Source organism: Castor canadensis, chromosome 10 (assembly GCF_047511655.1).
Source record: "Castor canadensis chromosome 10, mCasCan1.hap1v2, whole genome shotgun sequence".
NCBI lineage: Eukaryota > Metazoa > Chordata > Mammalia > Rodentia > Castoridae > Castor > Castor canadensis.
This window is the reverse complement of record NC_133395.1, coordinates 11,122,607-11,147,001: the sequence shown is the minus strand read 5'-3', so window position 1 is coordinate 11,147,001 and position 24,395 is coordinate 11,122,607. Positions and strand designations below refer to the sequence as shown.

At 36.3% G+C, this 24,395-nt stretch overlaps 1 protein-coding gene across 3 annotated transcripts in view; it reads left to right on the top strand.

The window, feature by feature from the left end:
* Pcca (propionyl-CoA carboxylase subunit alpha) overlaps positions 1–24,395 on the top strand; it is a 356,147-nt gene that overhangs the window by 256,596 nt on the left and 75,156 nt on the right. For all 3 annotated transcript variants that reach the window (XM_074043045.1, XM_074043043.1, XM_074043044.1), the window contains one exon: positions 7,735–7,833. In XM_074043045.1, the coding sequence (XP_073899146.1) occupies positions 7,735–7,833 (99 nt within the window). The remainder of the gene's footprint in view (positions 1–7,734; positions 7,834–24,395) is intronic.

Genomic DNA, 24,395 nt, shown 5'->3' with positions numbered 1-24,395 from the left:
TTTGGGAGTAAATTTGCTACAGTTTTAAGCTATGAACATAAAATGATCAGATAAATGTTATTGGAATTACAATGAAAAAAGTAATAAATATTTTAATAAGTATTTATCTCTGTGTGTGTGTATATATATATGTATATGTATATATATATATATTAGGAATAATGTCCCATGGCCATAGAGGCTCAGAAAAATGTACAAACCTGGTGGAAAATCCTTGGTAGATAAGAGTATAGAAAACAGAACATTGAATATATTTGTTGTTGACCAAGAGAAATGGTCTCTTAGGAAAAACTCTAATGTGAGGATGATGAACCATCCCAGATACTGTAAAGTAGGCAGGCAAAATCAGTAGGAAATAGCATGTTATAGTTGCAGTACATGGGAGTTTAGGAAGAGGAGATGCTTAGACATTCTCATGCAAGTCCTGTGGCTCACTTAGGCAGTATATGTGTTCTGAGGTGCTGGATTACCAGCTCAGTTAATAGGATTTTATTGGAGGACATCAGTGGCAGTGAAATGCATATGAAAGTAGAGATGCTAAAAAGGAATCAGATGAAATTATAGGATAAATATTGGAGGAGCTGTTAATGGAAGAATAATCCAAATGGAAAACAAACAGAAATACTTTTTTGTTTGTTTCTGTGGTGCTGAAGATTGAATCCAGGACTTCATGCATGATAGGCAAGTTCTCTACCACTGAGCTACCCCCAACCCTAAAAGTTGCTATGTTTGAAATAGAGGTAGATGGGGAATAATCATTACTGTGGAAAGAATATGTAGTCTGTAGAACTGCCACCACCAACCAGCATTTATAGAGGGTTATGTATGAGGTACTGTTCTAAGTGCATGACTCTATGCCTCAGTCACTTTATGAACAAGCATTTTAGGAGGAAACAGAGACATGAATTAGTTAACTTGACCCAAGATTCAAACACAAGTCTTCTGACCGTTTACAACAATACCACATAGAAACACAGGACCCCAATGTAATCTGGAAATGAAGATTCCATTGCTCTTTCTATTAAACTCATCTACCTGGACTTATTCATTAAGCTTATATAATTTACAGTGTGATCTGCAGAGAATGACCTTATCACACCAATCTAAAAGAAACTCCTACATAATTAAACTGTGGACAAAATAACATAGGATATTTTTTAAACCTTAAAACTGAAATTAAAGTTGTTACTGATCAATTAATGAGGTGATAATTAAACAGAAACTAGACAACCTGGCTGATTGCAGATCAGTACCTATTTTGTTTTTGTAATTCACATAATTTGATATATATTTAATTACATTTATAATACATGCATATTTAATATAATCTTTTGTGACAGACTGATGGCTCATCACCACCATTATGTCTAACTCCTCTTGATTTTTTTTGGTCTTTATTACATATATTTTGAGGAGAGAAATGGTACTGTTTCCATGGTGATAGCAATAAAGAACAAACTTATGAGAAATTCTTGCCTTTTTTTTGTTTGTTTACATGAAGTAGCCATTTCATTTCCTTCTGGAAGTCACAAGAGTATTATAACTATATTTTAGAATAATATCTTAGTAAACTGAAAAGTAGGATAAAGAAAGCCTACCCTTTTATGTGAAGATATAAGACTGTTATAGTTCATATTGAAATGTTAATAATCTAATTATTATAATAAGCATAAATGTTTTGTCATTGTTACCTAAGAAGTAAATGTTGAAGCAAATAACTTAGCAAAATTATTAGATCTATTATTAAATGATAGGAAAATTATGTACTTACTGGCAACATCTTAATGTATGTTTGTATTTTACATCTGCTAGCAGTTTTTGTAGAATTCAGTAAACTATAGTAGTGATGATGATGATAATATTCCAAGTAACTGAGTAGCATACAAACTCCTTTGTTAATTTGGAGTGTAGACCTCATCTACCTGATATACAATTAAATAATCATATTTTTGTTAGCAGTAGTTCAGACATAATAACCAAAACAACCAATGAGTATCTCTGTCTCTAGAACAGTCTTTTTTGAGGATGCAGATAGGTAATGAGCATCTACTGTGCACTAGCACTATGTCTTAGTATTTTCAGACATTTGATACTTTTGCTTTTAATGTGGATATGAGTGAAATACTCTGAGGAGTATTACAAGGAAATTGCTCAAATAAATTGCTATTAATTTAACTCTTTAATTTCCTTACATGTAAAATAGGGTCAGGAGAGGGTTGACTTGCAGTGTGTTATTTTGAGAATCCTTTCCAACCTGAGTCAAATCTGAAAACTACAGGTCTTTTTCTACAGTATAATCATTTATATGCTATATTATGCCAGGCATAGTGGTATGTGCCCATAATTACAGCAGTTGGGAGGCTGAGGTGGGAGGATTGTGAGTTCAAGGCCAGATGGGCTGTATAGTAGGACCCTGTCAAGAGAAAGGGACAGAGAGGGAGAGAGAAGGAGGGAGAGGGAGGGAGATACTGTGAAAGCATATTAAAGGGGAGGAACTAGTAGTATTCTTTTCTGGAAAAATAGCATAGCTTTGATCATCAAATCTATTTCTCACTCGTTTTCAGTAATAGAAGCAAGAGATGTGCCCCATTCTTTTTAATTTGTAAGTTTTACATTTCTTATTAAGTAGAATTTTAAGAACTGTCTAGCAGGTGCCTATTGCAACAGAAGCTACAATATTTTTACTTTGCCACGAGGTAGCTCTGAGGAAGTGCTTTTTTGTTTTTTTAATGGTAAAGAATGTTAATCTCTGTCAAATGTCAAATTAACTTGGGCGTGAACTTTCTTTTTCCTTTATGATGACGTAGATAGGAAAATTGAATGTTCCAAACAACTCATGGAGAATGTTCCACTTTGGCATCATTTGTATTACAAATGCAGTTAAATGCTTCTAATGGAATACAAAATTGCAGGTGGTTATTAAATGTGGAAAGTTGTCTTCTTGAAATTGGAAAGAAATCATGTTTTTGAATTGTTATTTTAAACACCACATTCTTATTTTGAGTAATTTTTAACCAAACTCATCTCTTTTATTATGCTAAGGGAAAGTTTTCAGAAAATAGTATGGGGAGAGGAATTTCATGAATTCCACGAATTCCACCCACCATAGCTTGGCTCTGATTCACTTACTTTTATAATGTCAGTACTTTAAATTTGTGTGCAGTCTTTATGATTGTGACATCTGATGTCCTTATGCTAGACACTACTTGCTCCATGTCATTTTTATTTTCACAGTTTACACTTTTTTAAAGAGGCAGTACCTCCATTTGCTCATTTTCACATTGGTTTCATTTCCCCTTTCTCTCTGATTTTGAAAATGATAACTTTATGTATGTTTACATGAATTTATCCTGACTGTGGTGAGGATAACCAGTTGAAGGTGCAGAAAGGCTGTGTGGGGAGGCCAGTGAACTGTGGCAGTCTAGCGGAGAGGGAGATGCAGAATCAGGATTTGAGCTGTGGTGGCTGCAGTCTTCTGCTTTCTAGATCTATGCCCTCTACCCTTGTCTACGATCTATTCACTTCTCCACTCTTTCTATGGTGCCCTCTGTGTCACCTGCTTCGTGACCAGCAGACAACCCTATATCAACTTTTTCTGGAATGTTCCACCGCTCTTCCTGGCCTTAACTGAAACTTTGTGGTGATTTCTCTCTAGTATGCACCTCAGAAATGGGAAGCAGTATCATTGTGGACCACTGCTCCTCTCCCATATAAATCCCTTCTTAGAGGTACATCAGTCAGTCGCACTACTTCCCCTTCCCCTTGACAGCCCTCAGATTCCTCTGGTACGTCCTTCTCTCTGCAATTGGAGACAAGCAGCCAGTGCATGGTATGTACCTCTGCCTCCATGTAAGCATTAGTCCCTCTATTTTCTATGCAGACACCATGTCTGTTTTTACCTTCTTTGTCCAGATTAGATTCCCTGGTCTGTGGTTACAGTCACTCATTTACAGATGCTTCTTAATTTCTTCCCTCCCTTCCTCCCAGCAATCTGCAACCTTGATAAACTCAGTCTCCCACTTCACTATGCTGAAGACCGAATACCCAAGCATTGCCAGAGAGCATTGCAGTCTAAGTACAGATTTGCATCCTGGTGTGTGTGCTGTCCAGCATCTGCTGCACTTCCAACCCTGAGTAGCACTTTTGCTGTTTCTGTAATGGGTCTTCTCTTCTCCCTTGTCCTTAGGGACATTCATCCCTTCACTGCTAAAGTCATGCTTCATACTCTCCTTCCCCATCTGATGTCACTTCTGAATGTCCTCTTTCTCTCTACTACCAGTGCTCAACTCAGTGCCATAATTTTCGTTTCATCTCATTTATTTGCCACGCTACAGCTAGAATGATCTTTTTTCAAGATAAATATTTAATGCCATATTTTAGAACATCAAGATTAATGTAAAAATCCATGATAAAATATCAAAATTTTAAATCAATACAAGATCAATGTTACCCCTAAGGCATTAGAATCATGAGTTCCAGGCCAGCCTTGGGTTACATAGCTAGACGCTGTCTTAAAAACCAAAGCAATAACAAAAGAAGCATATTCACAGTTATTTTTTCTTACAAATAATAACATACTGTATATGCTATTTGGCATTTTCTTGGGTATAGTTTTATATCAGTACTTACAGAAATGGCTCATTTTTCAAGAAGGGGTCCCCTAAGTTCTTATATGCTACAAAACATATACTTACATGATACGATGTAAGGAAATCTTGGCTGGGTATAAAATTTAAAAACATCATTTCCTTTTATCAGTATGTGGACCACATTGCTCTGTGGTTTTCTATATCAGTTGTTGTTCTTGGACAATTAGAACAACAATTGACGTGATTTTTTTTCCTTTCTTGTGCAATTTCTTATTTCTGCCTAATTATCCACTTATTTCTTTAGCCTTAAAATTCCATAAAAATCATCAGTCTATAAATTCAAGACTTTATTTACCTTGAAAAGTTTTATCCTATCGCATCTTTCATCTTACATTTTCCTTTTTACTTTATATGTCTTTTTAAGAAGACAATTGTATATTCTTTGTATTCTCTTTCTTCTTCCTCTGTGTCCATTATCTTTGCTGTAAGTTGCTTTTACATTTTTGGTCCCATCTGTTTTGTTGTATGATTTCTCCATGTCCTGGTGTTTGTTTTTACTCACATTCTATTTTTGGTTGCTTCTTAATGCGGCTTTTAACTCTATAATGTTATTTTTCTCTTCATTTTTTTTCTGAGTTCTACTAGCTTGATTTTTATTTCCTTCTGTTGTTGTAGAATCTCTTCTTTGAACCTTTGTTTTTCTTCTTTGAGCTTTTTTTTTTTTTTTTTTCTTCTTTAAAGAGGGGTCATGTTTCCTATGGTTGCCTTTGAGACTTTGAAGAATTATTTGTCTGAACTCTTCCTGTGTTTCTTTGTGTAGTTCTTCTTGTGTTATATGCTCTTAATTTATTTACCTTTTTCTTTTTACAATTTCTCCCTAGTTGTATGCCAAGATGCAATATTGACTGTTTTATGATTATGTTGTAATGGGGAGAGACAGGCATGGGGCTGTAGCTTTTCCTTGGGTTCAGTACTTTGTTATCCAGCACTAAATCTGCCCTTTGTTTCCTTTGCCCAAGGATCATGGAAAGGTAAGTTGATGGTTGTTTAATGGAGATTCTCGGTGTAGTAATAATGAAATGCTACCTGTACTGTACAGCTACTTTGTTGATTACCCTTGCCTAGAGGATTGGGTGTGAACAGTAGTGAGTTTTTTCTTTAAATCTGCCTCAACCTTTCCATGGTATTAGCTGTAGATCAGAGAGATGGTATCTATCTCCCTGATGGCTTATCCACATAATCAATCACCCATATAGTAAGAGCATCAATAGAATCATTTCATTTGTTCAGAATTATTGGAGAAATCTGATTTCTTGAAGAAATCTGATTAGAGCTGGAGGCCAGAGAGGGCGTGTGGTTGCCTTTAGTACATTCCCTTCCCTCATTTAATATTCACAGATGTGTTTCATCATTTATGATTAGAGAAATTATAGTTTCCTTGCTGCAGATACAGAAAAATCACAAATTTCTACTCATTACTTACCAAGTGTAGTAGGAAATGTAATGTCTATTTTTCATTCACAGTCATAAGCCCTCTAGTTTTAGGGGGTAGTGAAAGAAAAACTTACATGTAAACAGGATCTTGACCTCTTTTGGTATAAATACACATTCAGATAACCTAGTGTTTTGGGTCTCTGCCCCTATCCTCAGTCCTCACCAATGTGGAACTTGGGATTTGAGAGGGGTTTGGGAATGGTGGTCAGAGCTGCCTCATGATGGTGGTGATGGAGAAGAGAACCAAATTCAGTCTTTGCAAGTGTTTGCTGTTGAACCCTTGTCCAATAGCTGTTGAGTAATGAATCATGAGCTCATTTAGACTATTTGGACTTTGAAAGCATTGAAGAGGCTTCTGCTACCCATAGTCCCTGCTATAGGCCTGCAATTATGGAATTCCCTATACCATCTGGACTTCATTCTTACCCAGACCTGCACTCATACCCTCACTAAGACATTAGAAACTTCTGGACTTCGACCAGATTGCACTTGGGTCATCTATCCAGTCTCCTCCTCCACCAGTCTGTGCCTTGCTCCCACACCATGTTAGCCATGTCACCAAACCAAGTGCTTCATGTTACTGAAAGCCTGGAGCCTTCCCTAGACCATGTCCTCAAGCCTGGATTCTTTTAGAATGTTTAGAAAACACTCGTTAGAATGTTTTCACCAGTCTTTCTCCACTGCTACCTCCCTAGCTCTTCCCAAGGGTCCAGCAGACATGAGGATAGGACTCTGGTGTCTAATTTTGAAGAGTGAGAAATGATAGTGGGGGAATCGTAGGGATCATATATCTTGGTTCTCCTATAGGTTTATTTTGAAACTTGAGCACATGTAAGTATCCATTTGCTGGGTTGTCTACAGTAGACATAAAATAATAATGTCTTTTGTGTTCTTGTCATTCCTACTAAAAAGTTAGGGAACAATCATCAGTAAGTAAAAAGGAAGGAAGAACTTTTAGTACTTGTTACTTTCCATTACCTATGTTGTTTTTCCTTTCAGTTACTTTTGTACTATTTATCTTGAAATTAATTTATTTCCCCTAAGAGTATCTCTACTTTAGAAGATTATGGGTTTTTTTTTTTTTTACATCTTCATGAATATGACTATGAAATTAGTCACTGATGATTGCAAAAGTATGATAGAACTTTGCAGAGTTTGAATGGACTTTGGATATTCAATGCCAAACAATTTTGCCTAATTAAAGCTTCTGTATAATTAAGATAACAATGCTTAGTCCTTCATTAAAATTAACACAGAAAAAGTTCTTCCTTGGTCCTTGGAGAGGATATTATATGCAAGCCCTGTTGTGTGGGTTGCAAAGTGTCACTGAATTTTATATGCATTACTTGTCTAATTGCAGTAAATGTAGCATGTCCAGATAGTTCGAGTTAGAAGGCTGTTTGTTACTTACTGTAAATCACGTGAAGCCTCAGTACCCAGAGGCAGCTGTTCACAGGTCCTTCACCTCTCCCCAGAGATGGCTGGGAATACGGTGTTGTTGGACCCTGTCTTTCATGGCTGGAGCAGTAAACATGACAGGTTGTTTGGGAGCCATCTGTTTAAAGTGGCTGCTGTTTTGTATGCAGCAGTGAACTTGAGACCAGCTTTCTGTCTTTCTTCATGGTAACAGTCTTATTTGGTGTCACAACAGGTGGAAGTTGATGGGACGAAACTAAATGTGACCAGTACGTGGAACCTGGCTTTGCCCTTATTGTCTGTCAGCATTGATGGTACGCAGAGGACTGTGCAGGTAAGTATTCTAATGGTTTGCTTAGAAGGCCTCCTTGAGATTAAAACCCGTATCAGTTCCTGTGTAGTTAACACTTAACATAGTAGAGAAAACCTGTGTTTTATTCATCTTATACTTTTTATAGTTGAATTTTTTTTTCTTATTTTAGAGAATATTGAGTTATAGCTTAATCTGAGGAATTAACTATTTTCTTTTTTTCAGGCAATCTCAGAAGACTCTGATATTATGTGTTGTAAATAAAGAATCCTGCTGGCTTTTTAAAAAATGTTAGAGATCAGCGGTTTTCTTTGCCATTGTAGGTTTTTACTTATAAAATAAAATACGACTTGTATGTATTATTATCTTCCTTATCTGTATAGATATTATATGGTATTAGGTTAGTGGAAACATGAAGTATAAAGGCTTTCCATAGCACATGCCTTAACAAAAATATCGGTAATCTTAATTTGTGAACCATCCCCCTTCCCCTGGTGTAAAATGTTTTGCATGAGGAGATGCCTTGAAACCCAAAGGTGATAGAGTGTTTTTAATAGTCAGTGACTTTCATCTTAAAGTAAAAAGTTATGGAAAGAGATTCTGCCAAAATACCTTCATCTCATCATATACTGAGGTTTAGGGTTCCAGGGGAAAAACCCAAACAACAACAACAACAACAATAAAAACATGAGAAATGTGGCTATCACAAATGAATAAAAATAAATTCTCTATAGCATTAAGTGCTTGATTTTACCAACAAAAGTAATTTTTAAAACCTAGAGAAATCATGAGAGTCATAGATAAAGACTACTCTATACTCAATTCCTTGTCTATTAGAGACAGTGGGGCAGAAGATTCAGGCTCCATAGTAAATATTTAATGGTGACATGTTATCTCTGTCGGTCTTGAACTCTCAGTACTGAGCTCTATGTTTTGACTTTGGTTTTGTGACTTGTCCCTATATAATATTTTTTCTCATATTTTTCCTTCATATTGTTCCTCTCTCTTATGTCATTTCCTAACACTCTCTCTCAATCTCTCTCCTCTTGAAAGAAATATTGCTGCATAATTTCACATCACTTAAATCCATATCATGTCCTCAGAAACTATAGTTTTATTATACTTGTTTGTGTCCGGAAGCACATTTGCACTGAATGTAGTATGGTTCAGGCAGTCACATGTTCTGGTACATAGTATTAACTCCTGGTAGTGAGTGAAAGAGCTACAAAGACCTTCTATCCCAATTTTTGATTCATGATACTTTCAGCATCCTTCTCTGTGACTTTGTAGATACTCATTTTCATGGTAGTTTTACATGTAGAATTTTTAGCTGGCTATGTATTTAGAATAATCACCAGAAATATTTATCCTAGTGCAAGGATAATGTTCAGCAAATCTTTTTTCAGTCTGTTAAATTCTTTGCTACAGAGAGTATTAGTGGACCTGAAATACATGATCCCTTCAGGCAAACCTTTTCGAAGAGGTCATTTCACCAGGTTAGCGCTCTCTAACTAGAAGGAAATATACTTGCAGAGAGGTAAATGGTGTATTGCATGGGGTGGGGGGGCTGCAGGAAGTGTGGAGTCATTTACCTAGAGAAGGGTGAGGGACTGAATTTTATCTACTTTCTGTGCTATTAGTATTCAGTGCTGACTCCCAAAATATTATATGGTCCCTGTGAAATTGGTGTCAGTTACTATAATCATAAATCATGCATAGTGCTTATTGTGGCATCAGGTACAATTTGAAGCATAGTACGTATATTAGCTCTTTTAATCTTTACAACTGTATAAATTAGGTGTTGTTTATTTTTTAAAGAGGCCCTTGAGGATCAGAGAAACTAAGTGACTTACTCAAGGTCACACAGTTAATAAGTCGTAGGAGCCAGGATTTAAATCCCTGCAGTCTTGCTGTAGGACCTGTGCTATTAAGCATGACACTGTGTGCTGAGACACACTAAATAACTTCCCTTTGATCACAAAGCTAGGGAAAAACTGAGTAAAAACTTGAACCCTGGCAATGTGACCCCAGAGTGTGTGCTCCTCACCTCTATGCTCTAGGACTTTTTCATTTTCCCCATCAGATTCTTCAAATAATAATTTACCTCTCATTTAGCCTTTAAACCAGTGGTGCTCAAACCTTGATGTGCTGCAGAATCAACTACAAGACTCACTGAAACTCAAATTACTGGACATCCCCACAGAGTTTACTCTGATATAGCAGGTCTGGGTTAGTTCTGTGTTTCTTTGATTTTTGTTTTGTGGTACTAGAGATAGAACCTAGGGTCTCATGCATGCTAGGCCAGTAATCTAGCACTGAGCTACACGCCCAGCCTTAGGTCTGTGTTTCTAATAGGTGTAGGTGATGCTGATGCTGTGGTCCAGGACCACTGTTTGGAAACCCACTGCTTTACACCTTTGCAATGGGAAAATAAACTGAGGGAATGAGCCAGTGTCAGTGAGGTGAGTAGGAGCCAAGTCATACAAAGCCTTGTTAATTGCACAGTGTGAACTCTACAGTGTCCTTAGGGCAGTAGAGATCTATAGAAGAGTTTTCATAAGGAAGTGGTTATAGTAAACTGTGGTTTACTGGAACCTGTGGATTTTGGTTGCGTTGTGGAGAGTGCATCGAAGAAGAATGAGATTGAAACTGGAAGCAAAGGGAGAGCATTTGGCCCCCTCTAATGCATTTTTAAATTCTTTTACATTCTCTTGAGGTAGAAGTGCTTCAAGTTCCTTACCATGTATCCTATTAGGTAGTCTAGTCTAGCAACTTGAAGATGTGTGGGGAAATAGCACTTATTTCATTTTATTGCTGGGTTTATGTGGTTACTTTAAAAGTAGCATTTAATTCCTTTATTTGATTAGATGATGAAATACTTGGGGGTGCAGCATACCTTTGTGTTTAGGAATTAGTTCTCTAGTCATCAAATTAAATCACACTGTCCATTCATTTCCTGGTTTTCATTGGAAAAACTTGTAAGCTTTTTTTATTCATTATTATCTTTAAAAATAAATTGTATTTTGCCATGTATAATCATTTGAGTATGACTTTTATAGGTTATTAATATCCTTTAAATGGTCTGAATTTGCTGTTTTGATTTGGCTTTGAATTCCTTCTGTTTTGCTGCATTCCTGACACCACAAGACTCAACTAGATAAATAGGTGGCAAGTGGATGGATGAATGGATAGTCATCTCACATAATAAAGTTTCAGAAATAAAATTGTCTTAAGGTTTTCATTTTAAGATTAAGATTTTATTTCTTGTAAGTCTTCTCAAATTAAGCCATGTTCCTAAGATAGCCTTCTTAGCTGTTTTATCCATTCTCTTTAATTCTTGACCTTCCAACATTTGCACAATCCATACTGTATTAGTGTGGCTGGTGGAGCTCTGTAGATACAGAACCTCCAAAGTTTCCATGACAGTAATGACAAATAAGGGCTCCTGAAGAATTGCCCACAGTTGGTCCTTGTTTATAAAGCAAGCATTTGCTTCCATTTTCTCTGGGTAGCATCTAAGCTGTTTTAGGCCAGCAGTACCACCTACTGATGAGTGTAGCTAGCTATTGATGGATATAGAAAGGAGTCTGCCTCCAGCTGTTCTGTTTCCTATTTCTCAGAGGTTTGTGCTCACCATGTTCCCTCTCTCACTTGCCATCACTCCTTATTGCTCAGTGATGTCTACTTCACACCACCTTACTCCACTATACCACTTACCTTCTGTAAGTGTCTCTTCCCCTCTGACTTCAAGAAAATCTTATTCTTGGAAAAAACCCTAATCTTTGCTGATAAACATCAGCATGGAGCCACTGATGATACATCTGTCTGAAAGAAGGAGGGGGCCATATATTTTGAAATGAAATAATTTATAATAAAGATCATAAATTTTGAAAAACTATTAAACATAATTAAAGGTCCTCATTAATCATTTTAATTTTTGTCTATTTCTTGATCTAATAATTAAGCTAATTTTCCCTCACATATCATAATTCACAGAAAAAAGACAGTATTTTGTATGTCTTTTTTTGTATGTGTTTTTATGCTGTGTATTTATTAGTGTTTTCTTTTGATTTTAATTACAGGTGTAGAGTCTGTCAGTAATGATGTTTATTATATTATACCTAGTGGTATAATATGAGGTATAAGAATCATTTCTCATATTTCTTTTGTGGAAAGATATATTTAGAATTTCAAATTACCTACTTTGAAAGTTGTGGAATAAAATGGCCTTTTCCAATAGAAATCTAACATGAGCCATGTTCATAATTGTAAGTTTCTTAATAATTATATTTTTAAAAATAACAAGAAGCAAGTGACATTAATTTTATCTAATACATTCTATAAAATACATTCCGTGTAAATACATTAATATATTCTAAAATATATGCAAAATGCTATTTCAACATGAAACAGTATTTAAAAATTACTAATGTCTAGCATGTATGCAGTACAATAGCATCTTAAACAATAGAATGGTTATGCAAGGAACAGTAACTCACATCTGTAATCCTAGCTACTTGGGAGGTAGGTATCAGGAGATCAGCCTTGACAAAGGCTTGCAAGATCTCATCTCAACCAATAGTTAGGTGTGGTGGTGTGTGCCTGTCATCTCAGCTCCACTGGATGCATAAATAAGAGGATTACAGACTGCCCAGGGCAAAATCATGAGACCCTGGCCCTAAAATAACTAAAGCTTAAAGAGCTGAGGGTGTGGCTAGAGCTACCTAGCAAGTAGGAGGTGCTGAATTCAACCCCCAATACCATAAAAAAAAGAAAATAAAAAAGAATAAGTAAAAAATAGGATAGTAAAGTAAGTACAGCCCTATCAAAATATTCAAGTTCTGTTTAAAAGAAAAAAATGTATTGGCATTGCTTCAGTATTTAATTTAAAATAAAAGTGCATTATAATTAAGAACAGCAAAAGGAAACAAGATTTGCTGTGTTCTGTCTGTGTGAGCTAACTCTGTTTCCTTCAGGCACCCTAGAACCTTTGCAGTGTGGAACATGCTTGATAAGCAGAACTTATTATTATTCCAGTTCTGCTATTAGTTTTACGGCTATGTTCTGTTCCTCTGAACTAATTTTTTTCCTTAACCTTGAAAAAGGCTCTTCAATTTTTACCTTGAACAAGTCAGAGTTTTCTATTTCTTGCAGTATAATTTGTCTGCTGGGATTTAATTTATTGTTTCTTGTTAGCATCATACAGACTGGATCTTCATTTTGCATAGTCACGTTGTTAGAACACTTGCAAGCAGAGCTGACTGACTGCTATTGGCCTGTTTCTTTGTGTGGCATGATTTCTTCTATCCACCTGCTCACAGCAGGTTGTCTTCAGGCCTGAAGAGTAGCTAAATACTTTTGAAAATATCTGGAGATCCTGCAGATATTTCTGCATTTGTCTGATGTGGAGCTATTCACAGTGTACCTTTGAAGACTTTTTTTCCTTTCTTTTCTCATATTCTTGCTTAAATATTTTTGAGAGAAGACAGATTTTTGATTGCAGCACTACTGCGTTCTATATTGAATAGGCCATTGATAGTCAACTAAGTGGAACTAATTTTCCATGTCAAAAGAGACAAATTTGGAATAATATCACATGAATCTCATGCTTTTTACTGCAGAATACCAAATTAAATGGATTACTTGTGAGTTGATTGGAGTATAAATAGATTATATAACATGATAACTTCAAATGCCTGGTGGGCCTATGTAACATAGAATATTGGCCTAGCATACAAATATGAAAAAAATACTGTTGTGTTTGCAGGTTGTATAAACTCTCTGCTCTGTGACATATTTATGAATGCTTGTCTACACAGATCTGAATAGATTTTTGAAATTTAATCATAACTTTTGTGTTTTTGAAGAAAAAAAATTGTTGGTTTTTATATTCACTTAAGAAAGTTAAAAGTAATACCACCTACAACATCTAAAAACAGACTTTAGTTTCGATCCTAATAATAATTGTGTATTGATGCTAAAGTTAAGTTTTTTTTTTTTTTTTTTTGATGCTAAGGATTGAACCCAGGATCTCACACATGCTAGAAACATACTCTACCACTGAGCTATACTTGTGTAGCCCCTAAAAATTAATATTTTAATTAGGAAGTTAAATGTCAGTGCTTACATTTTTGCCTGTACTTTGTCAGCATGTGCATACACACACAAAAAAGTGAATCCACTTCGTTGTATGTTTTCAGTCCTAACATAAATGTTTCTCTGAGTTAAGATGTTCTCCCTTCCCTACCACCTCTTAGAAGTAATTAGCTATTATGTTGTACTATATACATGTGACTACTCTAGAGTCATCAAATGTAATATGAAACCATCTATTTAGATTGTGTAGGATATATAAATATACAACTTAGAATAAGTACAGGTTAGTATCTTTTTTTTCTAAAGAAGTAGGAAATGAAAGAGTAATTATTAACCATCTCCTTTTCACATGCCTGAAAACATCAATTATGGTTACACATCTTAGAAACAAGCTCACCAGTAGAACAGAAATAACCCCTTTCACTATGCTTCAAAAAACTTAATCACAATTTAGTTGCTGGGATGTATATACAAGTATAATTTAAAATATTAATTTTGATGTAAGTCTACCTGCTTTTAGATGAAAGTTCTGGGAGTTTAGCAGTTGTCTTGGTCTCTAGCGGCATGTTTTATGATTTGTAGTTGTAAATTTAACATAATTGGAAAATGCCTTTCTGAACTCCTGCCTCCCTTCCCCTCACATACAGACTTTTTTTCTGCTGTGCTGTCTGTAAACTAGAAAATTATATTTTAGTGGCTGCTATTGGAAGAGAATTTTGAATAGTTTAAACACTGATTAGAGTAAAGTTGGAAAATAATACAAGCAGCTGCACTGGAGACTGATAAGACAAATCCCTTAGCAATGGCCTTTGAAGAATATTATCAAGTTGGAAATCAATGAGGGGGGAAAACGATCACTCTTTCTTCCTCTTAACTGTTCAGTGACATTGCTGTCAAAGGTAAAATTGCCTCTGATTTTATTATCTTGGAACATTTGTTTTATTGTTTCGTGAATGTTTTTGAGTGAGCAACCTTGCTAATTTTGTATGAATTTGATTGTATAATAAATGTTGAAATCATTTGATTAACAAAATCTTTCTAAATTTTCTGTAAAGAAATAGAAAGCATATTTTGTAGATGTTGGAGCAGGCGATAAAAATAAGAAGAAAATTCTTATCTGGCTATGAAGTACTATTTAAAGTACGAAAAGGAGTAAAGTACTTGGGCAAAATGTTTTAACAAGGGTGGAATGTGTTTTGTGAAAATTAGAATCTTAGTTCTTTCAGTGGTACTGGGGGTTAGAACTTAGGTCCTCTTGTTTGCTGTGTAGGTGCTCTAAAATCTTAATTCTTATCAAAACTTTTGGATTAGCTTATCAAATGGTCAGTTCATATTTGTTTTGGCATGTATCTGACACATTGAAGGCATTAAATACATTGGGTTTTGTGTGTGTGTGTGTATTCTAGAAACTGATTGTTTGAATCTTTCATGGTGGGAAAAGTGTGCACTCTTTTTAGGAAAGATAGGGTCAAGTTCCCGTATTGAATGATATTTCATTTCCCTGTTTCCCATTAGACCAGTCCTTGTTGCTGAGATATGTCAGGTTTGGCTCCTCCCTTCTTTCCTTCCTTCAGATTGTAGGGGAAAAAGAAAAAGGCTGTGGCCATTATTTATGTAATTTTGACCTGCTTTAAATAGAATGCAAAATTAAGGGCAACTTACTGGTACTTTTATCTATGGTTACATACTCTATATATAATTGGTGTTTTTGATACAAAAATCTCAGCTTTTAAACTTATTTCCATGTTAATTATTGCAAACGTTCTTCTTTTTGCCTGGGATTGAGTCCAGCCCTTGTAGGGTAAGAAAAACGCACAGTGTTTTAGTGCCTCTTTCCTGGGGGAGGATGCCCAGTGTGGCTGAGGCAAGGTGTAGACACTGAGGAAGAGAAGGAACAAAACTGAAGTTGTAGCAGGGGATACAGTTGAGAAACATGTGAGCACATAGAGATGAGAAGGTTAGCCTCAGTCAGTACTCAGAAACTGAATGAAGACTATGATGGCTGATAGGAAGTGAATTAGAAGGAGTAATGTTAGTCCAGAGGGTTAGGAAATCCTCTCTGAATAGCCAACTTTGAATTGAGAAAGGGACAACCATGAAAAAGTCTCAAGGACAAAGTCCCAGGCAGAAGGAAGTGTAAAGATGCTGAAACACAAACAGGCTTGCTTTTGTTTGGAAGCCAGAAGAAAAGGGGCAGGGACCAGATCATTCAGGGCCTTTATAAGCCAAGTTGGGGTCTTTTTCAGTTCCTATTGCAAGTTGGTTTTGCATGGGAGATGGATAGAATGTGATTGAAAATCTGTTCTGTGAGGAGGATGGACCACATGGGCCCAGTGGTGGAGACAGGGAAATCATGCATTTGATCAATGCAGTCCTCAGGTGGGAGGTTCCAGTGGCTTAGGACTAGGAGGCAACCAAATCTAGCCCACTGCCTGTTTCTGTGGAGCCCGCAAGTTAAGTGATGATTACATTTTAAGTGGTTGAAAAAAACTAAGGAAATTTTTCCTGATACATAAAAGGATGTGAAATTCAAATGTCTGTGTCACAAATACAGTTTTACTGGAACACAGCCACATTGGTTCATTTTTGTCTCTCTGTATGTCTATACCTGCTTTGCAATTTTTGTTGTGAGTATAAGCTGAATGTCCAAACTTCCCCTCCACACAAGAGTTGATGTCTTAGCAGTGGTGAAGTTAACTGTGATTTTTTAGAGCTCAGACCAAGATTAATATTATTCTGAACAAGAAGAGCTGCCCTCTACCATTGTTAACAAACACTGAATGCCTTTTGAAATAGCTAATGCTGCAGCTTACTGCATTCAGCCTAAAAGTGCAAGAAACATTGCACACATGCAAAATTTGTACTGAGGTAAAATCATTTTGACAACAATTAATATTTGAATCACAAATAGTATCAAGGTGCTTTTTAAATTTTTAAGTTTATTTTTGACAGATAATTGTACATACTTATGGGATACAGTGTGGTGTTTCAGTACTTGTTTACATTACACAAGGATACCCTTGGGATAGTTAAGTTATCCATCTTTTCAGACCTCATTTCTTTTTCAGAATATCAAAAAATGATAAATGTCAGATGTCTTATGCTTCCTGAGCTGTCAAAGGATTAAAACAAGCAAATTATAGTTTCAGCAACATTTTCCAAACCTCAATGGAAGAACAAATAAAATTTTTATGTTTTAAATCCGCAATTGTACATAACCTTCCATTGAAAGTGAATAAATTCCAGGTAATACCATACTCAAAGGAAAGTACAAAGAGAAGTATCTAACAGAGTTCTGTAAATGCTTCCAAGCACTGCATGTGCTCAAGTGGAATCGCATGCGTATGGATTGACATCAGTTTGGCAGTACCTGTCTGTGTGAAAAGACATTTTCAAGGATGATATATGGAAAACATCATTAGAGATCGACATTTACAGATGAACATGTGCACTTGATTTTGTTGAGGAGGAAAACCTCGAGCCCCAATTAAACAAAATTTTGTCCTTAAAAAAAAAAAAGAATTTTATTCTCCTTGTTAGTAAGCAGGTATTACAAAACCTTGTGCTCAGTTATTATATTTTGAATTTGGTTCCTCTAAAAATGTAGTGGAAATTTGTTTTCTCTCTTAATCTGTAAGAAACTATATAAAATCTTCAGTTTTCCCTTTGGGCTCATAAAACCTAAAATGTTTATTACTATATGACCCATTACAGAAAAAGTTTGCTGAACCCTGTATTAGACTAAACTAAGATGGTAACAATAGAGATAAGAAGTGAACTAACTGACACATATTTTGGACTGAGGATAACAAAGAAGGCAGATGGATTAGATATTAGGTGTGAAAGACATTAAAAAATTAAGGGTGAACAAGGGACTGAATGATTGTTTTATTTACATAGACCTGGGAAGGCTAGGGGACGATCAGGTTTGGGGACACAAGTCAGGAATTCCATTTGGACCTTGCATATTTGATAAGTGCTTTAACTATCCAAAATTTATGTCACATTAACAATTGAGTAGCCAGGTGCCAGTGACTCATGCCTGTATACGATCCTAGCTATTTTGGATGCTAAGATCGGGAGAATAGTGGTTCAAGGTCATTTCAGACAAATAGTTTGGGACTCTTAATCTCCAAAATAACCAGAACAAAATGGACTGGAGGTGTGACTCAAGCTGTACAGCATCTGCTTTGCAAGCAAGAAGCCCTGAGTTCAAACCCCAGTCCACCCCCCAAAACAAAAATGACTATATGAGTCTTGAGTTCAGAAGACAAGTTAGAGTTGAAAACAGAAAGTTGATACCCATGAGCATGTACTTCTTCAAAAGTATAGGGATCTGCCATATGAAAAAGAAGAAAATTGAGACTCATATCTTACACCTTATACATTAATTAACTCAAAATGTAGTAAAGACCTAAAACTATGTAACTCCTAGAAGAAAACAAAAGGAGAAAAACTTCATTACATTGGACTTGGCTATGATTTCTTGGATATTCCACTGAGGGAAGGAAGAATCTTGTGGAAGTTTGTGCTTTAATAAAGTTCATTCTTAAAAGTAGGTATGGTATAGAAGGGAGAGAGAGTGGAATTGGGTGGGATCACATAGGGGAAGAATGTGAATGAATGTGAAGAGGGCTAGGGGTGTCCTGGGTCTCTCCAGCAATTTGAAATGGAATGAAGAGGTGGAGCCAGCAAGTTAGGCTAAGGAAGTGAGGCCAGGGAAGTAGGAGAAAAAACAGGATCCTGAGATAGCCATGAAGCCAGTGAAGAGGTATGTAGAAAAGGGAATCCTGTTTACAGTGTTGATGAATAACATACAGACTGTTGATCAATAGATCAATATTCAAGGTCCAAATTGTAGGTGACCTTGACATCATTTCTTCTAAGGTACTGTCTGTTACACTTATTTGTCTGTTAAACTCATTTGTTTGTTTTTCCTAGGTTACTGCTTTCAATTTGAAATCATCTTTTATCATATTTTTAATCCTTTCTTGAATTTTATCTTATTTTTCAGAAGAACTATGTGTTTCTTTAGATCTTGTGCGATATTTTGCACTGTTAGATTGTGTTTTTCATCTGTTTTGTAGACATTTTGTCATGCTGTCATTTGGTTTCTGCACCTTCATTTCAGTAAGTTTATGTGGGTTTTCCCTCACTGCTCTTAAAGCCTCAGTACTATACAAGTTAGCATGGTGGTGAATCACTTTCTGTAGTCAAAGTTGTTTTGTACCGATCCTTTCCCTAGTTTCTCAACAGCTACACATCTTGTTTTTTGTATCCAGAACTTCTGCTGTTAGACAATTGACAGTCATGGCTATAGAGCTCAATTTTAGCTATCTGAATGCAGGATTCTTGCTGAATATTGATCCCATGTCTATAGCATTGACTGTATATTGTTGAGATTAAGTAGAAATGCAAGAAATGGTCTTTGTACCAAAAGAACTCTCCATCTGAGGATAGAGTATCAGACATTGTAGAAGCACTGCATCCTGCACCATGGGAGCACAGGTTGTGATTCTTGCTCTATGGCTACAGTGTAAACAGGTTGCTTTTTGTATTCTTGTGCTTTAGCTCCCTTGTCTGTAAAGCAGAATTAAGATCACCTATGAATAAATCAGACATAGTTGTACTGTTGTGTTTTCTTACCTGCGAGGCTTGGTACTGGGTCACCTGTTCCTACCCATTCCTGTATATATTCATCCTTCTCACAGACCATCAATCTTTCTAAATATAGTCCTATCACACCGTAGTTCTTAAGAAGTTTGTAAGACTGGGGATGTGGCTCAGTGATAGAGTGCTTACCTAGCATACACAGGCCTGGGATTTGATCCTCAGCACAACAGCAGCAATAGCAAAAATACTTTGTAAAGTATTAACTGATTCTGTACAAGATATGACTTGGCTTTATAAATCCTTCCCAGTTTCCATCTTGCTACTTCCGTCCTTCAGGCAACCCTATCCCTAAGCAACCCTATATAACCTTATTTCTGGTTACCTTCCTTAAACTTACCATGTTTGCACTCAATTTGAAATTTGCATGAACTGTCCTATCAATCCACAAGATTTCTTTTACTTCTGTTCTGGAAAATTCCTACTCATTTTTTTTAAAAAAAAAATGGCATTAGTTGGGTTTGGAGGTGCATACATGTAAATCCAGTACTCAGGCAAGGCAGAAGGATCATGAGTTCAAGGCCTGAACTCAAGCCTGAGCTAGCAAGACTCTGTCTCAAAAACCAAACCGAGTGCTTGCCTAGCATGCACAAAACTATAGGTTGGATACCCAACACTGCAACATAAAGTTTATTTTTTAAAGGACAAAAATTATATATGGTTATCATATATAAAATGTTTTCATATATACATACATACAAACACACATATATATATACACATCCATTATGGAATGGTTCAATGAAGCTAATTAAGAGATGTATTATGTCATATGTCATCTTTTTTGTGGAGAGAACATTTAAGATCTACACAGTATTACTACTATTGTCACCATTTGTGAAATGGATCACTTGATCTTATTCTAACTGAAATTTTGCATCGTTTGACCAATAACTCTCTACCACCACCACCACTCTCAACCCCTGTAACCACCATTCCACTCTATACTTCTATAAGTTCTATCTTTTTAGATTCTACATATGAATGAGATCATGGATTATTTGTCTTTGTCTGCTTGACTTATTTCATTGACATACTGTCCTTCAATTTTGTCTGTGTTGTTGCAAATGGCAGGATTTCCATCTTTTTAAAAGCTGAATCATGGTCTATTGTGTATATATGCATCTATTCTCTGATGAACAGTTAGGTATATTCCATATGGTGGCTATCATGAATAATGTTGCAGTTGACCTGGGAGTATAGATACCTCTTCAGTATACTGATTTCACTTCCTTTGGGTATATACCTAGGGGGTTTATATCCTAGTAAGATTACTGTATCATTTTGTAGTTCTATTTTAATTTTTTGGGTAACCTCCATACTGTTTGCCTTATTGGCTTTATGCTGTTTTTTTAATATCTGTTTTTTTTAATTTTCTTTTTAAAATTATTATTGATTGATTTGCTGGGGGTACATTATAGTATTTGCAAAAGTTCTTACAGTATATCAAATATATCATGCTTGAATTCCATTATTCTTTATCTCCCCTTTCCCTATTCCTGAAATAATTTCAACAGGTCTCATTTTTCCATTTACATACATGTGTACACAATATTTGCACCATATTCACCCTCTCATACCCATTCCCTATCTCCTCCCCTCTCCACTGGTAGCAGCTCCCCCGGACAGGACCTGTTTCACTCTCCTGTTCTTGGCTTTTGTAAAAGAAAAAAATAAATGACATTTTAAAAAAGATATCTATAGAGGGAGTTTCCTTGTGATATTTCCATGTTTATATGTATTGTACCCACATTGGTTCATCTCTGTTTTTCTTCCACCTTAGTGTCATCTTTAATCTTTCTTGGCATTTAGTTAAGTGTTTCCTCGTATCTCACAATACTTCATACATTTTGTACTATGGATTTATCATACTGAATTATGTTTTATCATTCTGTTATGTTTCCCTTCATTGCCAAGAATGTGGATCTTAATTCACCTAGCAGTACTCAACACTGGGGTCCACGATATTCATCTAACAGTACTCAACACTGTGGTCCACGATGGATGGACGGTTAGATAGATGGCTGCAGTGGAAACGCCAGGATCAGAAATAAGGATTCAACACTCGTTTCTTAATTTAATCTTCCTTAGGACATGAAGGAAACGAATCTGTTTTGTTCCACTTTCTCTTTTTGCCTTTACTAAGTTACATGTGTCTACGTAAAAGAATAGGAAGAACAGACATGTGAAAAAGAAAGAAAAGATGAGTGTGGTGATTCATGCCTACAATCCCAGTTAATAGGGAAGAAGAGGCAGGAGGATGGTGAGTTCCAGACCAGCCAGGTAAAAATAGTACATGACCTTATCTCAAAAACCGAATAAAAAACAAAGGGCTGAGGGCAGAGCTCAAGTAGTAGAACACTTGCTAGCAAGGAGTTCAATCCTTAGCATGCAAAAGCAAACTATTATTTCCCCCTACAAGTAGTAGTTAATTATTTTATGTGCATTATTGCAGTCTTTCTGTAACATATAAAATTTCTTTATAAGGTTTATTCTGAACGTACTGTTCTGTTCTTTCTTTTTTTTCATTTAGCCATTTACTGCAGGTTGAGCATCTGTAAAATTCAGGGTGCTCCAAAGTCCTGATTGTCAAATTTTGGGATTAGAGATGCTCAACCAGTAGGCTGGCAGTTTCCCAAAATCCAAAAAAGAACTCTGAAATCTGAAACACTTCTGGTCCCAAGTATTTTGAATAAGGGATACTCAACTGGTAAAACATTTTTTGTGTATCTGAAACTTTTCAGTGGCTTCTTGGATATACCATACCTTATGTTACTACTACTTTCGCTGATCACTTAAATTACTTGGCATTGTTTACTTCTATGAACTCTACTGTAATGACATTTTCATAGCTTTTTCTTTGTTTACCCATTTTCTTTCTTAGTATAAATTAGAAATGAAATAAATAAATTCTTAGAAATGAAATTAGTGGGCCAAGAGGATGGCATAGGGTTTTGAGTTTTCAGCTCTATACCACACTGTTTTAAGTATGCCAGCCAGATTCCTTTTGTGTTGAGTCACTTGGCAATACTTGCAGGTAGGGGAAAGTTTTGCATTAAGCCACTTGCTTTCTTTTTGCTTTAACCTCCCTCAACTAAGGAGCTGTGGACTCAACTTGAACTCTACAGGGTCCTTCCTGGTTCCATTACCCTGGTGGTCTCAGAGATTGGAGTTGATAAACCTCCACTTCTGGAAAAGGAGTAAAAGTAGGATGAATTTGTAATAGTTCATTGCCAGCAGTTGAGTGAAAGTCACTACTAATCTCAGCCACTAATAATCTCTTCCAGAGTTATATCTGGGAACTCCAGCCTCCCATCCAAGTACTAACCAGGCCCCAACCCTGCTTAGCTTCCGAGATCAGATATCAGGTGCATTCTGGGTGGCATGGCCATAGACTGTGGGAACCACAAAAAAGAAAACCATCCTTGTTTGTTTAGAATGACTTCATTTGTGGGCATGATCTTTGAAGCCACCAGGCCCTCTCTGATTAGCACAGAAGAAGAATAGTTTTGAGGAACAGGTTAGGATTAAATAGAGCAATTTTATAGGTGGGAATGATCTGGAAAAAGTCTAATTTACATCTATTGTACTAAAGTTCAAACAAGTAAGATTGATATGTAAATAATAATGTATTTGCTTTGAACATCTTTAATTTACAAGTAAATGTGTATTAGAGCTAAATTCTTTTTTCACTATTCTCTGGGCACAGAAGAATTGCATTGTTCTCATTATTATTATTTTTAAATGGTAATTCATTTCAATAATCTTATTGAAATATTCACTACCATATAATTAGCTCATTGAAATGTACAATCCAGTGGTTTTAGTCTGCTCAAGAGAAGACAATCATTGCCATAGTCAACTTTCAGACATTTCACACACCCAAAACAAATCCTACACCAATCAGCAGTTATTCCCCATCTCCTCCCACCCCTCTCCCTGAGGCAACCCCAGTCTACCTTCTATCCCTGTGGACTGACTCTTCTAGACATTTCTTTTTTTTTTTTCCTTTTATTATTCATATGTGCATACAAGGCTTGGGTCATTTCTCCCCCCTGCCCCCACCCCCTCCCTTACCACCCACTCCGCCCCCTCCCTCTCCCCCCCACCCCCTCAATACCCAGCAGAAACTTTTGCCCTTATTTCTCATTTTGTTGTAGAGAAAGTATAAGCTATAATAGGAAGAAACAAGGGTTATTGCTGGTTGAGATAAGGATAGCTATACGGAGCATTGACTCACATTGATTTCCTGTGTGTGTGTATTACCTTCTAGGTTAATTCTGTTTGATCTTACCTTTTCTCTAGTTCCTGTTCCCCTTTTCCTGTTGGCCTCAGTTGCTTTTAAGGTATCTGCTTTAGTTTCTCTGCGTTAAGGGCAACAAATGCTAGCTAATTTTTTAGGTGTCTTACCTATCCTCACCCCTCCCTTGTGTGCTCTCGCTTCTATCATGTGCTCATAGTCTAATCCCATTGTTGTGTTTGCCCTTGATCTAATGTCTGCATATGAGGGAGAACATACGATTTTTGGTCTTTTGGGCCAGGCTAACCTCACTCAGAATGATGTTCTCCAATTCCATCCATTTACCAGCAAATGATAACATTTCGTTCTTCTTCATGGCTGCATAAAATTCCATTGTGTAGAGATACCACATTTTCTTGATCCATTTGTCAGTGGTGGGGCATCTTGGCTGTTTCCAGAACTTGGCTATTGTGAATAGTGCTGCAGTAAACATGGGTGTGCAGGTGCCTCTGGAGTAACCTGAGTCACAGTCTTTTGGGTATATCCCCAAGAGTGGTATTGCTGGATCAAATGATAGATC